We start from the raw sequence: 17589 nt of genomic DNA, 5'->3' as shown, positions 1-17589 counted from the left end.
CCTGGGGTCCCACAGGCACAGGCTTCTAAGTGAGCTTGGGAAAAAAGAGCCACTGGTAAGAAGGATGCTGGGATGCAGCGTGAGGGGGAGGTGATCTCAGGTCACTTCCTGTATGGATTGTCTATTGACGACAGGGTGTAAGCACGCCCGACGATGCCTGTGCTTAAACCAGCTGAGGTCATAGTCCCCAGAGTGTGTCCCCGCTGCTGTACACAACTATATTCACCTTTCCTTTTTCTTCCTGCCAGCCCATGATAGTGAAGGGGGCTCTGGGCTTTGGTTTTGATAACTTATTCACGAACACGGCTCTTGCCACAACTCTCACCAGCTTCTAGAAACTCCCCTCGTGCCCCTTGGTTTATGGCTCCCTGACATCCCTAGTCCTGGATACTGTAGTTCCCAACAGTCCCCTTGAGCCATCCACACTGTGAGCCTGTCAAGGGTGGCAGCAGCAGTGGCTTCTGCTTCTCTCTGGTTCCACGGCAGGGAGAGATGCATCTGCAAAGATCACTGTGACCGCCTCAGAGGCACTGAGCAACCGAGGAGCCTGGAAGATTAGCCTGATCCCTGCTTTTCACCTCCATCACTTGGGGCAGTGTCCCTCCCTGACTTGGAGGGCCACGCACATGCCAATCTAGGCTCAGTGGGTTCTCCAGCACCAGCCCAGGCATCCGTTACCAACTAAAGTAAGTATGGTGTATGGACAGACACGGGGAGGAGAAAATGATTTCCACCAATAAGCAAGGGTATGTGTGACCACAGAGGGCAGCGCCCCAGCCAGGTCAACTGGGATGGCTGTCTCAACGCTAAGGGAGCAGCTGACTCACAGGGAAGAGCTCTGCAACTTCCCCTGGCATTCAATTGCCCACTGACAGACTGGCCTTCCTCGCCATCCTGACTCATGGTTTGAAGTCATGAGATTGTAAGCTACTGAAGGTTCTGGCCAACAGGAACAGCTAGTCCCTCAGTTTTAGCTGGAGGGGCCCCGCATTCTTCACAACTCTCAGGCTCAGGGAAGATGCTGGAGGCCATTAAGAAATAACAAAAGATGAGAATCCACCAGGCCTCCTCATCCTCTAGAGCGCAGCAGGAGCTTCTAGGCCATGTGCAGTTAATAATTCAACTACTGTTTTCCCAGTGTCTGTTTTGTGGACCGCCAGCCCTTCAAGGTCCTCTGACGTGTTAGCCAGGTATGGTGGCACACGCCTGTAACTCTTCCACTGGTGAGGCGAGAGAAGCAGGAGTCCAAGGCCAGCACTGGGCACACAGAGTCTGAGGCTAGCCTGGGCTACATGATGCCCCTGAGTACACGTGCACACGGGCACCCACAAGCAGGGGGCCGGTGGGAGGGCGGTGCAGTCTGGCCTCTGTTCTTCTCACAGCTGGGGAGGCACTGAGGGTAGGTCTGCCCAGAGAGTGGTGCCGTGGAACGGGTAAGGCTCAGCTGCTATACCACTAACGTTTCCTTTTCCTTAACGAACCAAGAAAAGAGGAAACAGTGAAGCAACGGAGGCAAATGCCAACATCTGCTAAATCTGCTGGTGGGGCGCATGGCTGCCTGATCCATTATTTTCCGCCCTTTTCAGAACGTTTAAAATATTGCATAATTAAAGCCTTTTGAAAATTAAATTGTAAAACAACAAGGACAACAACAAACCCCCAAAACCAAGAAAGGGCGGTGTGTCAGGAAAGAAGCCATCCTGGGGACCAAGCCTGAGCTTGCCCTGAGAAGGGGGAGGTGGAGCAGGCTGCTGGGACAACAAGGTAGGGGGGAAGGCACAGAGAGGAGCATTGAGCACAGTGGCACACCCCTATATTCCCTATATACGGGTGGCTGAAGCAGGGGGATCACATGTTTGAGGCCAGCCTGGGGTGTATAGTTGACTTGCAGGCTAGCTTGGGCTAGATAGCAAAACTGCCTCAAAAAAGCCAACACCATGCCTGGAGCTACAGGTCAGAGGCACAGCCCTTGCTTAGCACCTTAGGGGCGCTCTGATAATATTAAAGTTGGTCACGGTAGTTCAGGTTTATAATGCCAGGACCTGGGAAGCTGAGGCAGGTGGATGACTGGATTTGAGGCCGGTCTGAGCTACAGAGCATATCTGAGATCAGTATGGGTATGCAAAGTCTAAAACCACAATACAAAGCAAGCCCCAGAAATAAAGCAAAACGGGGGTTCAGTGGTGAAGTCTTGCCTAGCATGGACATGGCCTGCATTCAACCCCTATCCTGAGTCACTTCCCTGCCAAAGCAGAAAGGTCTGAGGAGAGGGGAGAAGGGCCACCTGGCCTCCCTGCTGATCTGAGGCACAAGCAGGCTGCTTCCTTGTCCCTGGCACTCGTGAGCATCTGTCCTCTGTCACCTGGGCTACCTTTCAGGTGCGGAGGAACAGTTCAGAGTCTAAGGTACAGCCAGTATCCTGCAGCTGCGACAGAATGTTCTAGTAACAAGGGGGGGGTGGCCTTGGGCCAGGGCAATGACTGACAGTGCTGGTTCCTAGAAGCCACCAGGCAACTCGTCCCACACCGCAGCTCACGTCGGCTGCATGCCAAAAGCGAATCATTACATACTAGCCAGCTCTAAGAAGACCAAGTCTACCAGTGGACATGGGTGGGGCCTCGATCCCCAATTCTGCAGCAACCATTCCCTAGACAGCTGCAGAAACAAGGTGGCTCAGTGCGGGCGCCAGCAAACCGGCCCAACACCTGCTCTCGGAGAGCAGTGGGAAATGGTCGGAGTATCTGCTCAACAGAATTCTGGAATGCAAAGACCTGGGAGACTGCTGAGTGCAAGCCCCTAGGGCAGGGGGAGGGGAGGGGTTGCACGGCCACCCTCCTGTAGTCTTGGAAAACAGTACACCTGCTCCCGTCCCCACAGCCTGGGCCTGAGTTGCTGGGTCCGGGGCTTCTGAGGGTCCAGCTCTATCCTGCTCCTACTGGGGACAGCCACTAATGTGGGGGTAGCCCTGCTGTTGCAGAGGGTAAAGAACAGGCTTGTTGAGGCCTAGGTTACAAGGCTATGTGGGAACTAAAACCTCCCAATTCAACATGCCTATCATCCTAACATTTAGCCAGCAGTATGAGTTTAAAGATAACCTGGGCTACGTAGTGAGACTTTGTCCCCCTCCCCAACCTTCCCAAACCAGCAGGAGGTGGTCTCAGAGAGCCTCCACCCCAGCTTCACAGGGGTCTGCCTCCAGGTCATCACCCCCATAGCTCTCCGTTCTCACAGACACCGCCAGGCCTTGAACTTCTGATTCTCCTGCCTCCTCCTTCCAAACACTGGCATCATAGGAATGCACCACTGTGTTTGGTTTCTGTAGCCCTGGGCATCAAACTCTGGACTGTGCACCCTAGGCGAGCTTTTTGTGAACTGAGCTACACCCTGGCCCAGTCAATCCCACCCGCTCCCCTCCATAGCTAGGAAGATGTTAAACTGAATGCCACCAGAAAATGAAGCTCCCTTTGGCCATGGAACACCCAGCTGAGGCTTCCTGGGATGTACCCAAGAGCCGATACACACGCGCATCCTCTTCCTGTGCGCCAGGACGAGGTGGTTTTCCATTACTTAGAGTAGAGAAAGTTCCGAGGAACACAGGCCCTGATGGGAACCGGGAAGCCGGGACACTAGGAGCCGTACCTATAGCAGGCATTCTCAGTGCAGGGGTTATGGACTCGGACGATAATGAAGACGTGCTGGAAGTGCGAGCGGATGTTCTTAGGGGTGAAGGGCAAGGCGCCGGGCTCCTGGAAGATGATCGTCACGATGTCATTCCCTATGTGTCTCTTTCTCAGCAGCTGGAAGCAGAGGGAGGAGGTAAGGGTCACAGGCCAGCTCAGATCCTACCCAGACTGCCTTGCTGGCTTCCCATACCCAACCCCACCAGAGGGCGCACGTGAGCACTGGAGTCAGGCCTTGTCCCTAGAAGCTCAAGAGCCCTTCTGGCTCCTTCTCAGGGGAATGGACGAAGCCAAGAAGCCCCCACATGTGGCCCGCTAGCCTCGGACACAGCCTGTTCTCTCACACCTGCCCGGATGCTTTTCAAACGTCCCGGGAAAGCCTTCTTCTTGCAAACAGTGGCAATGGCTGTCCCTGCTGCCCCAGAGTCCCATGTGGCTTCCTTCCTCCTCAACTCCTCTTGGAGGGATTTCTGTCATCCACAGCAAGTCTCTAAAATCTGTCCTGCCCCGGCACGCTTTTCTGTATCCCTTATCCGATACTTATGGCTGCACCCGGCACAGAGACTCTCCCTCTCCCTGTTCCTCATTTCTCTCTTCCCATTCAGGTTGTCAGTGACAAGAAAACGGGACATTGTTTTGATGTTGCCTGTAACCATACCCGAGGTCCCCAGCAAAGAGCCTGACAAACCGGAGTGCTTGGCCAATCCTGTTTACTGCCAGAGAACTCAGGATGGAGACCTTGGGTCTGTTCAGGCCAAGGACAACGACAGCATCTGACCAGAACGCACAGGCAGGGCCAGTTCTAGGAGGCTTTCTCTCTCTGGGACTCCTTCCTGAGAGTTGAGGTTCCGCTGCCCCAGGGAGCCATGTCCTCTCCACTGCTTCCATTCCCAGAATGGCTGTCTTCTTGACAGTTTGTAGTCTTTGCCAAGACGACAACTGACATTCCCCACCCCTTTCTTTTCTGGAGGGTAGGGAAGACAGGGCTCACACAGCCTGGGCTGGGACTCAGGCTCAGTATGCAGCTGAGGATGATCCTCAACGCTTGATCCTCCTGCCTCACAAATGGCCACCATACCTGATCTGTTTCGTCCGTAACTATTGAGTTTGAGTTTTCTAAATTGCCCAGGCTGGCCTTACACCAAAGTGGCCAGAATCCTGCCTGTACTACTTTATCCATAGTTATTTTTCATTTGTTTATTTTGAAACAGGGTCTTCTACATAGCTCTGACTGTTCTGGAATTCCTGAAGTAGTCCACAGTCTAGAACTTGCAGAGATCTAGCTGCCTCTGTCTCTCTAGTGCTGGGATTAAAGGTATGTGCCGCCAAGCACAGCACCAACGATTTTTACATTTCTTTTATTTTTATGTACATGTGTGTTTTGCCTGCATGCACATCTGTATACGAAGTGTGTGCCGAGTGCCCTCGGAGGCCAGAAGAGGGTATCAGAGCCCCTGGGACTGAAGTTAGACAGTTGTAAGACATAATGTGGGTGCTGGGTATTGAGCCTGGGTCCTCTGGAAGAGCAGCCAGTGCTCTTGAGCACTGAGCTGTCTCTCCAGCCCTGGGCTTGTTAGCTTTCTAGTTCTTTATGCATCTGAACTGCATGAATGAAGTTGCCAAATACAAGAACTGCTTCCTGTGGCTGACCCCATAAGGCCTACCTCCCAGTCATAGATTACAATGTGTGACCTTGCTGAGCCTTGCCCAAACCCTGAGTGGTACTGACCCATGTGACTGCTTTTCATAAGATGGGAAAACTTGGTTCAGAGATGTTAAAAGTGACTTGCTTTCTGTCCTGCAGGAATGGAGGCAAAAGGGTGGAACCCCAACTTTGCAGGACAAGCTTTCTCCAGCCCCCGGTACTCAGGAACAGGTTCCTGCTTCCTCAAGGCATCGGCTGCCTGGTGCTCAGGGTCTGCACATGAAGCATCTTTTCTGGTGCCCTGCAGTGTCATCGGGACCGTGTTGCCAATGTGTGGAGGAAGGGCCCGTGGCCTAGAGAGGTGCCGTCACTTTCCTAAGGTCACACAGCGAGCAGGGGGGCAAAGAGCTCAAACTTATGTTTAATCTTGATGCCAATGCTCTGGAGAGTGTGTTATTGGGACATCCTTAGGAAATGTCCGGTATTTGACTAGTTTTGGCTTACAGGATCTACAGCGTGACCTAGCAGCTACATTGTGAATCTAGCAAATGAAAACGCACGTATAAAACCAACAACAAAGCAAAAACAAAAACCTATGTTCTAAATTCTTAGCACTCTGGGTTCCTACCCACTAGAAAGTTGTCCCTCTGGCTCGGCCAGCTTCCTGTGCCTGAGAGAGGGTGCTGTCGCATCCACAGTCTCCGGCAGCCCACTCCCATAGCTATCTATCCATACTGCCATCTACCAGCTCCCGGCCCTGAACCATTCACCCTTCCCAGGATGGCCATAGATTTCATTCAGGCGTGGTTCACCAGCCCACTCCCCACTAGCCCCAGTCTCTTTCCTCTGTGGCTGAACGGTGGGATGAGAACAGGGACGGTGGGGTGCATTTCTGCTGTCGCTAAGACAACCTGTGAGTGAAGCCATTACAAGGAAAAGTGGAGGGTGAGGACTATTCTTTGTTCTTCGAGACATGGTCTCTCTGTGCATCCCTGGCTGTTCTGGAACTTGTTCTGCAGACCAGCCTGTCCTCGAGTTCTAGAGATCCGCCTGCCTCTGCCTGCTGAGCACTGGGGTTAAAGGTGTGAGTTACTACCATCTGGCTACAGGTGAGTGTTCTGCACACTGAACCTCAGGCTCCTGCCATTCCTAAAACTAGCCCTCTCCGAGAACCCTGGGTTACACAACCCCATCTTACGCTTTGCTTGTGCCAACCTGGTTTGAGTTTGAGGTAAATTCTGTCGACTCGCTTATTTTTCTCACTCTTAAAAACTGGTGTTGACTCAAGAGACACCCTGGAAAGGAGATGGGTCAGCTGGAGGTAGGTGGGGTGTCGAGGACAGGCATTGAATCACAGAGGGTGTCGAGGACAGGCACTGAATCACAGAACTCCCAGGGAAAGGACACAGGTACGGAGGGCCACTGACCTGCTGCCTGTTGTTGGGAGTGTAAGGGAGCAGGGTGGAGACGTGGAACATGATCTCGTAGTCCTGGTACGTTGTGTAGAGGGAGTGGGTTCCCGTGGAGTCCGCTGGGAAAGAAACATCGGTTAGTACCATAGTCCCTAAGCCTCTGGGTTTCTGCTGGGTTCCCATAGGCCATCCGATAAGTTTTAACTTGAAGCTTTTACTGACATTCACTCTTTAAAAAAGAACGAAAGAAGTATAAAAGAAATCTCCCATTGTAAAACTATTATTTTTTTTAAGGCAAAGTCTAGCAATGTAGTCCGGGCTGGCCTTGAATTCAGTCTTCCCGACTCAGCCTCTTAAGTGTGGGATAATAGCATGTGCCTCCACGCGTGGTTCGTGTCTTCACTGTCAGCCAACAGACCCTCAACACCCTGCCACGCTCTCAAACTGCTTGGCACTTAAAAGGCATCCTTTGGTTTACGTTCTCCTGAGGCTTGCTACGTGTGACAGGTGGCCCTCACTTGCGTCCGGGGTGCTCTCCAGGTACCCAAGGCTGTGCCCAGGCCTCACATCCGAGGCCCACGGCACAGTGTGCAGAGCACACGTCTAGGAGTGCTGCTGTCGAGTCACACAAGAGGGCAGACTTCAGACTTCCCTAGAACACACCCTGCTATTTCCCGAGTGGGGGTGCTGTTCGTCGTGACAGTGCTGAGGACCCCCCACTGGCCTGCACCTTCACCCCGGCATCACCAGACCTTTGAGCTGGTCAGGCAGACAAGCAGGGGTAACTCCCTGTCATCTCAGTGCTCCCTATTTAACAGATTTTTTTTGGTGCGTGTGGACTCTAGGGCCTGTTGGGGAGGTGTTCCATCCTGAAGCAGTGCCTGATGCCTCTCCCTGCCCCCACTTGCTTATTTATCTGTCCATCTGTCTGTCCACCCATCCATCAGCTCTCTAGGTTTTGAGACAAGGTCTTGCTATGTGGCCCCAGCTGGCCTGGAATTCACTATGTAGACTAGGAAGGCCTCAGACCTGGAGATCTGCCTGCCTCTGCCTCTGCCTCCCCGGCGCTCCCCCCTCACTTACTCTTGACATCCAGCTGGGCTGCGTACTTGGTGAAGCCCTTCAGACAGACCTTGTCCCCCAGGAGGTCCAGGAACTCCTCGAAGGCAGGCCCCGCCTCCTCGTTGTTGTACATCTCCTCCTCCGAGCTCTGACCAGCCTTGCAGTACAGGATGCCGACCTTGTGCTTGCGGCACAGCTGTGTGGGCGGGAGAGGGGAGAGGTTCGAGGAGGTTCCAGGGAACGGAGCACGGGGAGTCCTGAGCGCCAAACCCCGTACTGCTGGGGCCTCTTGGGGACTCGATGCGGGGAAGGAACCAGTGTGCGGCATGTCCCACAGAATCCCAGGAAGGTATACACTCTGTCACCTGTCCTTACACGGCTGTGCCAGTGTATGGTGTTCATAAGGCAGAGCTGTGAGCTGGGGCTGGCTTCCTGTGGGAGATGACTGGGTACGGGATGAGACTGTGCCCAGGCAAAACCCCAGCTACTTGGGGTCTGCACATGTCTGGAAGTCCAAAAGCAATGCCGGGGGGCTATGGACGGGCCAGATGGCGGTAAGCGGGCTTGTGTTCGCGTGCTGGTACGCGCTCTCTCTCCCTCTTCTAGTGAAACCTTGAGGTGTCAATCTCCCCCAGGCTGTTTCTATGACAGTGCTCTTGGTACCCCTACAGTGTGCTGATGGCTCCGTCCTGTTGCTCGGTCTAGCTTGTGAGTGAATTTGCTGCTTATTAAAAATAGACGTGGAGACGGAGACAGGACGGGTTGTGGGAGTGGGGCTGGAGGCTGGGGCTCCTCAGCCCCTGGCTTACCCCTTGCTCATCAAGCTTCAGCAGCTGCTCTGTGACTTTGGGAGTGTTGAGAGCCAGTCGCAAGCAGTGGATGTTGAGCTCTGGGACGACGTACTCCAGGGCATCCTTCAGGGGCAGGCCCCGCCCTGTCCCGTGCTTGGTGGCTGTAGGTGTGGCATCCTCTAGAATGGAGCCCCGAAGCGTGATGAGCTGCTCGACAGAGAGAAGGGAGGGTCAGGGGTGTCCCGGGGCTTTGAGAGGGTCCTGCCTTCACAGACAGGTGTTGCCAGGCCTGGTGAGACAATCCTCTAATCCAGGGCACAATGAAGGTCAAGGTTGGAGGATTTTGAGGCCAAGGCTGACCTGGGACACACAGCGAGATTCTGTCTTAATAAAAGAAAACCAGAGCTGGGTATGGTGGGCTGTAATCCTAGCTTTTAGATCATCCCTGGCTACAGAGTTAGAGGCTAGTTTCTCTACACGAGACCCTGCCTCAAAAAAAAAAAAAAAAAAAAAAAAAAAAACCTTAAGGCCTAAAACCAACCCCACTCCGCAAGATGTGAGGGTCTTAAGAGGGTGAGCCAGGACTCGGACTGGCTGTCTCTTTCCCATGATCCTGACCAAGGGACCACGGGTCTCTGAGCCTCAACCCTCTCTTCTGTGGGACAAAGGCAGGCAGTCATAAATGATGGGGAGACAGCCCATCTTCCTAGGTTCAGTACACACACTGGCTGCTGCCTCCTCTATGCCACTGCATTCCAAGTAAAGACCCAGGAGAACTGACAGGTGGGAGGGGGCTGGGGAAGTCTATCAGGAAGCAGGGCCCCGGATGAACCAAAGAGGCTCCACAAGGAAGGGGCTCTCGGTCGCTCCTTCGACTTCTTGGGTTGTAGACACATGAATGTCTACAGAGACCTGCCCGTCGAGGATGCTGGTCCCAGTTTGGGTCTTTAATTGTGGCTCCTGCTGTGGCTCAGCCCGTTTCCTGGAAAACATCACCCAGGTGCTGCAGTTTGGTCTGGGTGTGAGAGTGCAGCCCACTCTAAACCTTCTCAGTTGTTTCTGCTGCGTTGCAAAGGTTGAAAATACTTAGTCAAAGGCCACCTCAGACCTCTTCCCTTCTTCCTCAGAGGCTACTACCTCCCAAGTGGCTCCTAAAGCTGATCACATGACCAATTCCAGGAAATGAAATGTGAGAACCCCGTCTGGTCGGGACTTCTACTGGCCCATATCTTCTTGCTGAGGACATCAATGTAAAGCCCCCTGCCTCCGCTGTCTCTTCCCTTGGGCTGTCCCAGAAATCACTGTGTACACCAGGCAGGCCTTGAACTCAGAGACCCTTCAGTCTCCCGAGAGCTGTACTTATCTTTTTAAGACATTATTTTTTGCTCTTGCTATGTAACCTAGTCTGACTTTGAACTTGCAGAGATCCCGTCTCAGCCCTCTGAGTACTGTTACCATAGGCAGGCAACACCAAGACGCCTTAAGATACTAACATAGCCATCCACTGCCATCCAGTACGATGCACCCAATCCCTTACCACCGTGATCAGCCTGAGGTAGTGACTTTGAGGGCCAGTGTCTTCTGCCTGCTTCGGAGGTTCCTGCATCTTTCATTTTTGCTATTTTTGCCAGGAGTGTGTTGTGCCAGGGGCCGTGAGGGCGTCATGGTGTGTGCGGGTGTGAGTGCTGTGGCCGGATCCCCATGTTCAGATGACAGTAACTGTTCTGTCGTCTGGCTCCCTGCCTCTACCTCTGGGTCTGTATCTCATGTAGCCCAGGCTGGCCTCAAATTCCTGACTCCTGCTTCTCCCTCTGTGCTGAGATTACAGGCAAGGACCACCATGCTTGGCTCCTTACTCTTTTTTTTTTTTTTTTTTTTTTTTTGAGTTAGGGTCTTATTCTACAGTCTAGGATGGTCTTGAGCCCAAGATCCTTGTCTTAGCCTCCCAAGTCCTGGGTGACGGGTGTAGCTATTGTTCACTACGTTGTGGGGTCTCCCTTTTTATAACCTCCATCTTTTTTCACCCTTCCAGCCCCCCAACACTAGATGAGAGAGAAAAAAGGACAGAGGGGAAAGAAAGAGTTCCTGAATAAAGTCCGGGCTGGGGGGGGGGGGGGAACGACATTATCATTAGACTTCCTGTTGATGGGGGTGGGGGTGAGTTCCTTGGGGCAAGTTTAATCTTCACCATCAGGACATCTAATTTCTTCTTCCTGTTTCTTCTGTGTGTACAACTATTTAGTAAATAACCAACAATAACCAACAATCAACGAACAACCCACCTGAACCCACAGCCCATAACCCATCCCGGGGGTCCTAGCATTTATAGACCTTCTGAAAAAGTCCCCAGAATTCCAAACAAGTAACACACTTGCAGAAACCATCTGCGGCTGTCAAAATCACAGCCCTGCTAGGGTAGGGGCCAGGTAACAGTCGGCTGCTGTGGACAGTCTGAAGCAGCCCCATAACCCACACCAGGGGTTAAAACGAAAACATACTTTTGTTTTAGAAGAAACCAAAATGCCTAAACTGTCACTCAGACAGCTCGCCACCGTGCCCAGCTTGGCGTCTTTCTCTGAAGATTGTGTCGAGAGGAGGAAGTCTGCACTGCCGTGGAGTTTCACCCCTCCCTACGCTGCCGAGCACCACTGCTTCCACTGTTTGACAGCTGAGAAGGGCACTGCAGGGGACATGCACAGACGCACCTCTCGGTGCCCAAGGACACATTTCCTTTTGGCCTTATACCCTACGAGACAAATTACTAAGTCATCCAGACATGCTAATCTTCAGTTTTACACAAAGTGCCAAGTGGTTTTTTCCAAGTGGTTGTTCTGATCCACACCCGCTAGCCCCGAGAGCCCCTGTAGCCTCGTCCTCTTGACGCTTCTGGCCACCAGCGTAGCCAGGCTCTGGGCCAGCAGAATATGTGGTAACTGTAGTAAGGATGCACAGAAACATACCTGAAATACCACAAGAACAAAGGAAAAAAACTCCAAAACTCCCCCCAGGGCCTGTTTCACACACCCCAAACCCACTGCGCTGCCCCTTAAACACAAAGGATGATCGGTGTTAACAGTCTCCTAAGTCAACGGGCACGCGGAGCAGCGAATACAGGCCATGGTTTCGCTGCCAGGCCTTGCCAAACAAGACCCAGGCAAGAGGCGTGTGGAAGGAGCGGAGTGATCTCAGGGCTGGGAGTTCCCGGCTCTGCCATGCTCATTAACAAACATCCCTTATCGAGAGCAAAGCGAGCGTGAAACACGGGAAGCAGTGATGGTGTCAGGGCTTTGGCTCTCCAGTCCGGTTGGCCCTGGGGTTGTGGGTTTCCCTAATACACCCACAGGACCAGCATCTTCGTGTCCTTGGGACGCCACTCTTTTCTGGAGTGGAGAGCCCAGTGTAGACAGAGAAACTGGTGGCCCGTGGTAGTATCTGAGCCTCAGTGCTGCCCCCTGCTGCTCGATTGAAAAGCTCCCAGTTATCCGTCTGGTGGGGGAGGGGGCAAGGCACTGACAGGTCGTGAGAAGCTGCCTCACTCCTCCCTGCCTTGGTCCTCTGTCACTTCCCGCTGGCATAGCTGCCCCTTCTCCTGGTCTCCCTGTCCTTGTCCCGCTGCCAGCCCATTCTCTCCATAGCGGCCCGAATCAGATCTGCTGTGAGCCCTCTGACATCTGCTATCCCTTTACTAATGGTGACAGACCAAGTGAGCTGTAAAAAGGACTCATAAGTAAAGAGAGGCCTGTCTGCGAGAGTCAGGCCCAGGACCAAGCCATACACATGCTGGCTGCTCTTTGTGCTGGGTGGCAGGTCCCCCTCAGGGACTTTAGGGAGGGTACTTGGCACTCACTCTTAGCCTGTGTCCCCGATTCCCAGCTTCCCTTTCTCCCTAGCTCAGCAACCCTGCACAAACTGCTACATTTCTCATCCCATTCCTCATTTCCTCCCTCCCTTCCTCCCTCCTTAGTTTTGGAAACTGGCTCATGGAGGGCAGGCTGGTCTCCGCCTCCCGCGCCTCCCAAGCACCAGGATCACAAGTGTGCCCCACCACATTTCACTAGGTGGATTGTTACTGATACAGAGTTTTGCTGTGGCCAGTCCTGGCTGGCCTCGAACTTTCGGTATTCCCACGTTACAGCCTCTCGTCTCATTTCCCTGTCTGGAGGAAGAATGCGCCCTTGGCCAGGTGTGGTTGTACACACCCACAATTCAAATACTCTGGAAGCTGAACAGGACGGAGAGTTCAGGCCAGCCTGGGCCAGCTGAAGGATCCAGTAAGGAAGCTCACACAGAGAGTTCACCACTGTATCTGAAATACAGCGAGAAATGGGCGGACGGCACTCACTGCTACAGGCAAAGCCACAGATAAGCCCAGAACCTAAACTGCTTTTAAGGCTATCGACTCCCTCCCACTCCTCGACAGGACAAGTTAGAGATATGGAGGTGCACACAGGAAACCAGATGTGCTGACTGAATAGATACCCTCCCCGCAACAGAATTATACTTTGTTTCTTCACTCTGTAAGACCTTCCCCTTGACTCTCACACTTATGTATGGATTAGGTATCGCATACATACATGCATAATACAAAAAGTAAAAGCCCAAACTCCCAAGCCTCGCAGAGCTAAGGCCTCACTGGGCACAGTAGAGTTTACCTGCAGTGCTAGCACCCGGAGGCAGAGGGGCGGGACTGTGAGTTCCACGCCAGCCTCGGGCAGTCTGCCAAAGACTCCCACTTGCCAGGCTGAAGGAGTGCCCTGGGCCAGATGGTCCAAGGCTGGCTGGGGGACCCCATGTGTCATCTAAGTAGTCACTGGCATGGGGAAACCAGTGCTCAGGTGTGTGGTTTGCTCCTGCCTCAGTGGGAAGTCTGGCTCTGCCAGCACTTGTGTGCCGTCTGCTGAGAGACATGGGCCAGTGGAGCCTGTCTGCTTGGCGGCTGGGGGTGGCCATCTTGGACAGGCCAGCCTGCTGGCTTGGAAGGCAGCCTGGGGCCCATGCTCCGTTTGTAGGGGGCCAGAGGCGCGTGTGCGGACAGGAAGATGGAGCCCCATCTACTTCCCCAGCATGGCCCCGGCCTCCTGGAAGAGTTATAGTCATGACGGGCTGTCAGTAGGATGGTAGTTCTGGTACTCGCAACTCTTCCTGCCCTGAAGCCTTTGTGGCCACTTCCCAGCCCCAGTGTAAGACACCCCGTCCCCACCTCACTAGGGGTCAGGTCACAGCCTCAAGCCTGTTTTACAGAGGGACAAGGAGCCTGTCCAAGTCATGGGGCCAGTGAAGGACAGCACTGGACAGGCAGCCTGGGGCTGTGTGATCCTGGCAGTGGGAGCGGATAGCAGCAGGACATGCTGGCTTTGCCACTGGGTGACCTTGTCCTCATTCTGTGGACCCTGTAGGATGAGATGACAATGGGACCTCTGTGGTAAGAGTGGCGAGCAACCGTTGGGGCAATGTACCTAACCACTGAGGTGAGTGCCTGGCAGCTACGTGTGTCTCGACTGTAGTGTAGCTTTCTAGGCTGCTGGCACAAAGCGTGGGTTGTGTGACTCCTTCCAAGCCTTGCAGTCACTGCTTCTCCTCCAACTCCAGATGATGGGAGGGCAGGCCCGAGGGCCTCACAGGGGGACTCTGCAAGGGCTAGGGCCCAGGGCTGGGTCTTCATGTGGTCTGTAGGTGAGCAGACAAAGGCGTGCATGGTGCATACGTGCCTGTGTATGCTGAAGCTCAGGTTGGACTTACTGATTGCAATTCACCTGCTTCAGACTTCTAAGTGCGGCAGTTAGACAGTCAGCCAGTCAGCACACCAGCTCGCCACCATCTTGGCGATTTCAGAGGCGCCTCCATGAACCATCCTGTCTGAAGAGCTAACCTCCTGCCTCAGCTACCTATTTCCCTGCTGCCTGCCACCTCATCACATGGCATGGGCTATGGGTGTGCCTTGTGCAGCACTGCTGTGTAGCACTTTGAGCCGCTTTGCTGCTTTGGTTATCACTGTACTCCCAAGGCATAGCCTGGGACTGTGAGGTGACAGTGACTTGGTGGAATGAGTGGCCACAAGGCCGAGGACAGCATGGAGCAGCTTCTGTTACCAAACGGGAGCCAACCCAAGGCAGAGAGGTCACCCCAGGCCTGCCAAGAAAACGCTGACGTGTCCTGGCTCTCAGTGCACACGACACGCTGTTGTGTATCATTCTAGGGGGTGAAGAGTGATGACTTAGCAGTTAAGAGCACTTATGTATGTGCCAGGCATGGTGGCACACACCTTCAATCTCAGCGCCTGGGAGGCAGAACCAGGTGGAGCTCTGTGAGTTCAAGGCCAGCCTGGTCTATACAGTGAGTTCCAAGCCAGCAAGAGCTACGTAGTGAGACCCTGTCCTGACAGAGAGATAGGTAGAGAGATTAGCTAGAACTGAGAAAGAGAAGCACTTACAGAAGCCTCAGGTGCTGTTCCTCAAATCCACACAGCAGCTCACAACCATCAATAACCCAAGTCCCTGAGGCTTCAGTGTCTTCTCTGACCTCCATAGGCACTGCATGCGTGTGTAAGTCTGAGTTCTTTTCTCATGAACAGGCCCGGTGTGGGGGCTGGGGAGGGCTGACCTGAGGCAGCTGAGTGAGATGGCCAGAGGATGACCGACACAGAGCTACGTGGCCCCACCTCTTACTGGAGGGTCCTGGCTGCTCTGCCATAAAAGAGGACAAGAGAGCTGCTGGTGAAACTACGAGCCCAAGGAATGCGGCCCGCACTGCAGTGCTAAGCCCGTTAGCCTCCACTGCTGCTGTGAGAACAGGCGTTTCTCGTGCACACTCGCAGGCCTGTCACTTCACTGGCATTTGCTCACGGGTCCTGAAGTGCTGTGAGGCTGGGCGGACTGTCACCTCACATTCTGCCTCAGCGATCAACTGGCCAGAAAGGTGAGCAGAAGGAGTGGCTGGCTAAGACTCTGGTAGAGGCCACCCGCAGTCTGGGCATGTGATTTGGGGGCCAACTCTCCTCAACTGACACACAGCCTCGTGTCATCCAGATGAAAGCCTCCGACGGGTGGGGGCGACAGTCATCTGCCAGCCAGGAGGAGCTCCAAAACCCGGTTGGCACCAAACTCAAAGTCCACGGCAGAGGTGCCCCGCTGGGTCTTTATGCCAGTGTGTGCAGGCCTGGCATACAGGAATGGCCGCTGTGTGGGCCTCTATCAGCTGGCTGCCGCCTTTCTGGAAATACCGCCTTTACACCGCTCTTTCGTGAGCTGCCAGCACTTTGCCATTGTTAACTTGCTGTGTAGAGCTGGGGGATCAGACTCGGAGACAGGGAGCAACGCAACTAAAACCTCCCTTCTTTGGATGTGGTAGCGCATGCCCGAAACCTCCGTGCTCAGTAAATGGAGGCAGGAGGATCAGGAGCTCAAGGCCAGCGTCAGGTACACACACACAGTGAGCGGGAGGCTGGCATAGGCTACCGTCATGCATGCTCTCAAGAACAAACACAGGAAGCCACAGAGATGCTGTAAGAATGTGCTTTAGTTTTAATCCCAGGTATGGGGACGTAGGGCGGCTTTAGACTGTGATTTGCCTCGTGCTCCAGAAGAGGCACGGTTTTGCCAGCAGCAGATAGTAGATAGTTTCTGTGAGTGTGTGGCGTTTGGAATTCTGGGAACGTTTCAGAGGGCGTATAAATGATAGGGCCCCGACAGGCAGGGGCGGTGGTCGTTAGTCGTTAGGGTGGTGGGCAGTGGGGGTTATGGTTTGTCAGTATCATGCTCAAAGAGGAAACAAAAGGAAGGAAGTTAGGTTTCTAGATATCTCCCCCTCCCCTATTCTTTCTCCCCTACCTAGTGATAGGTATAAAACCAGCATGGATAAAGGGCGAGAACAAGAACCCACAAAGTAGCAGGAGACCAGCTACACCCGTGGAACTGTGATCTCAGTGCGAGGGTGGTGGCTCTAGCCCTCAGGTGGATTGTGTCCTAGATCAGGCTGCCTATCTTTCTCACCCTCTGTCACTCCCGTCAGTGCCTGGCCCGAGGTGTGGGCGCGGGATCCATGAAGAGCCAACGAGGGATCCTGCAGAAGTGAGCCATGCTTCTGAATGGAAAAGCTATCAGGATCTAGAAGGCCTGGACTGAAGACTGCAGCTCACTGACAGAAGAGAAAGGAGGCAGAGCCAACCGGTCTGAGTGCAAGGGGCACGTTCTGCCGTCTCACAGAAGACAGGTTCCATCCCTGACCTACAGTGACAGAGATCCTCGAATCTCTGTGACTTTAAGCCAGCTTTTAAGTCAGAAATACACTGTCACAAATCGCTTGTGTTGGTGTGGGGGTACAGCAATACACCTTCTTCCCCTGTTGCTGGAGGTAAGCCTTAATCCAGGGATTGCTGGGCAGGACAGTGGGACTCTCAGCTGAGAACGAAGCAGGGTGATTGGTAGAGGTCCAAGCTGCTTAGCAGGCAGGGCTTGTTGCGATGCCCCAGGCCTGCCCAGACTGAGGCTTGAAGTTGTCCTTAATACCCGAGTCCTGAAATGATGCCCCCCTTTCTTCCTCAACCACGCCCTTTCTATGCTCACTGGAATCAATCTCTTGAAAATAGATTTGAAGTCACCTGCTGGGTTCAGATTCTGGCCTGGTTTATTTGCTGCAATTTATGTGATTTCTGAGTATCAGTTTTTTTCCCTTCTGTAAAATGGACAGACTCACAGAATCTCAGTACTGGATCTCTAATGAGATGTGGCAAGGAAGTTTGGCCTGGAACCTGGTCGAACCAGGACATGGAAGCAGGAGGGGTTTAGGGCTCCTGTTTATCCAGCAGGCATGTTGGCATTGGGCCCTACCTCACGAGTCCGGAAGATGATCCTGTACTGGTACTGAGGTCCGTGGTCCTTATGGTCCTCCAGCTTCTCCCGCTTGATGCTCACGGCCACAGGCCCCAGCTTCTCATCCACACCAAAGTAATTGGCGTGCTCTGAAAAGGGAGAGCAGGGAAGTACGGTTAGATGTCTGGAAGG

At 53.6% G+C, this 17589-nt stretch overlaps 1 protein-coding gene across 2 annotated transcripts in view; it reads right to left on the bottom strand.

Moving 5' to 3' along the window:
• The window catches only part of SIPA1L3 (signal induced proliferation associated 1 like 3), a 121552-nt gene that overhangs the window by 57375 nt on the left and 46588 nt on the right, over positions 1-17589 (bottom strand). For both annotated transcript variants that reach the window (XM_080908284.1, XM_080908285.1), the window contains exons 4-8: positions 17416-17546; positions 8609-8797; positions 7821-7995; positions 6753-6856; positions 3640-3797 (exon numbers count right to left, since the gene is read on the bottom strand). In XM_080908284.1, coding sequence (XP_080764410.1) covers positions 3640-3797; positions 6753-6856; positions 7821-7995; positions 8609-8797; positions 17416-17546 — 757 coding nt within the window. The remainder of the gene's footprint in view (positions 1-3639; positions 3798-6752; positions 6857-7820; positions 7996-8608; positions 8798-17415; positions 17547-17589) is intronic.

This window comes from Micromys minutus (genome assembly GCF_963924665.1).
Source record: "Micromys minutus genome assembly, chromosome: 32".
NCBI classification, from domain to species: Eukaryota; Metazoa; Chordata; class Mammalia; order Rodentia; family Muridae; genus Micromys; species Micromys minutus.
This window is presented reverse-complemented; position numbering and strand designations above follow the sequence as displayed.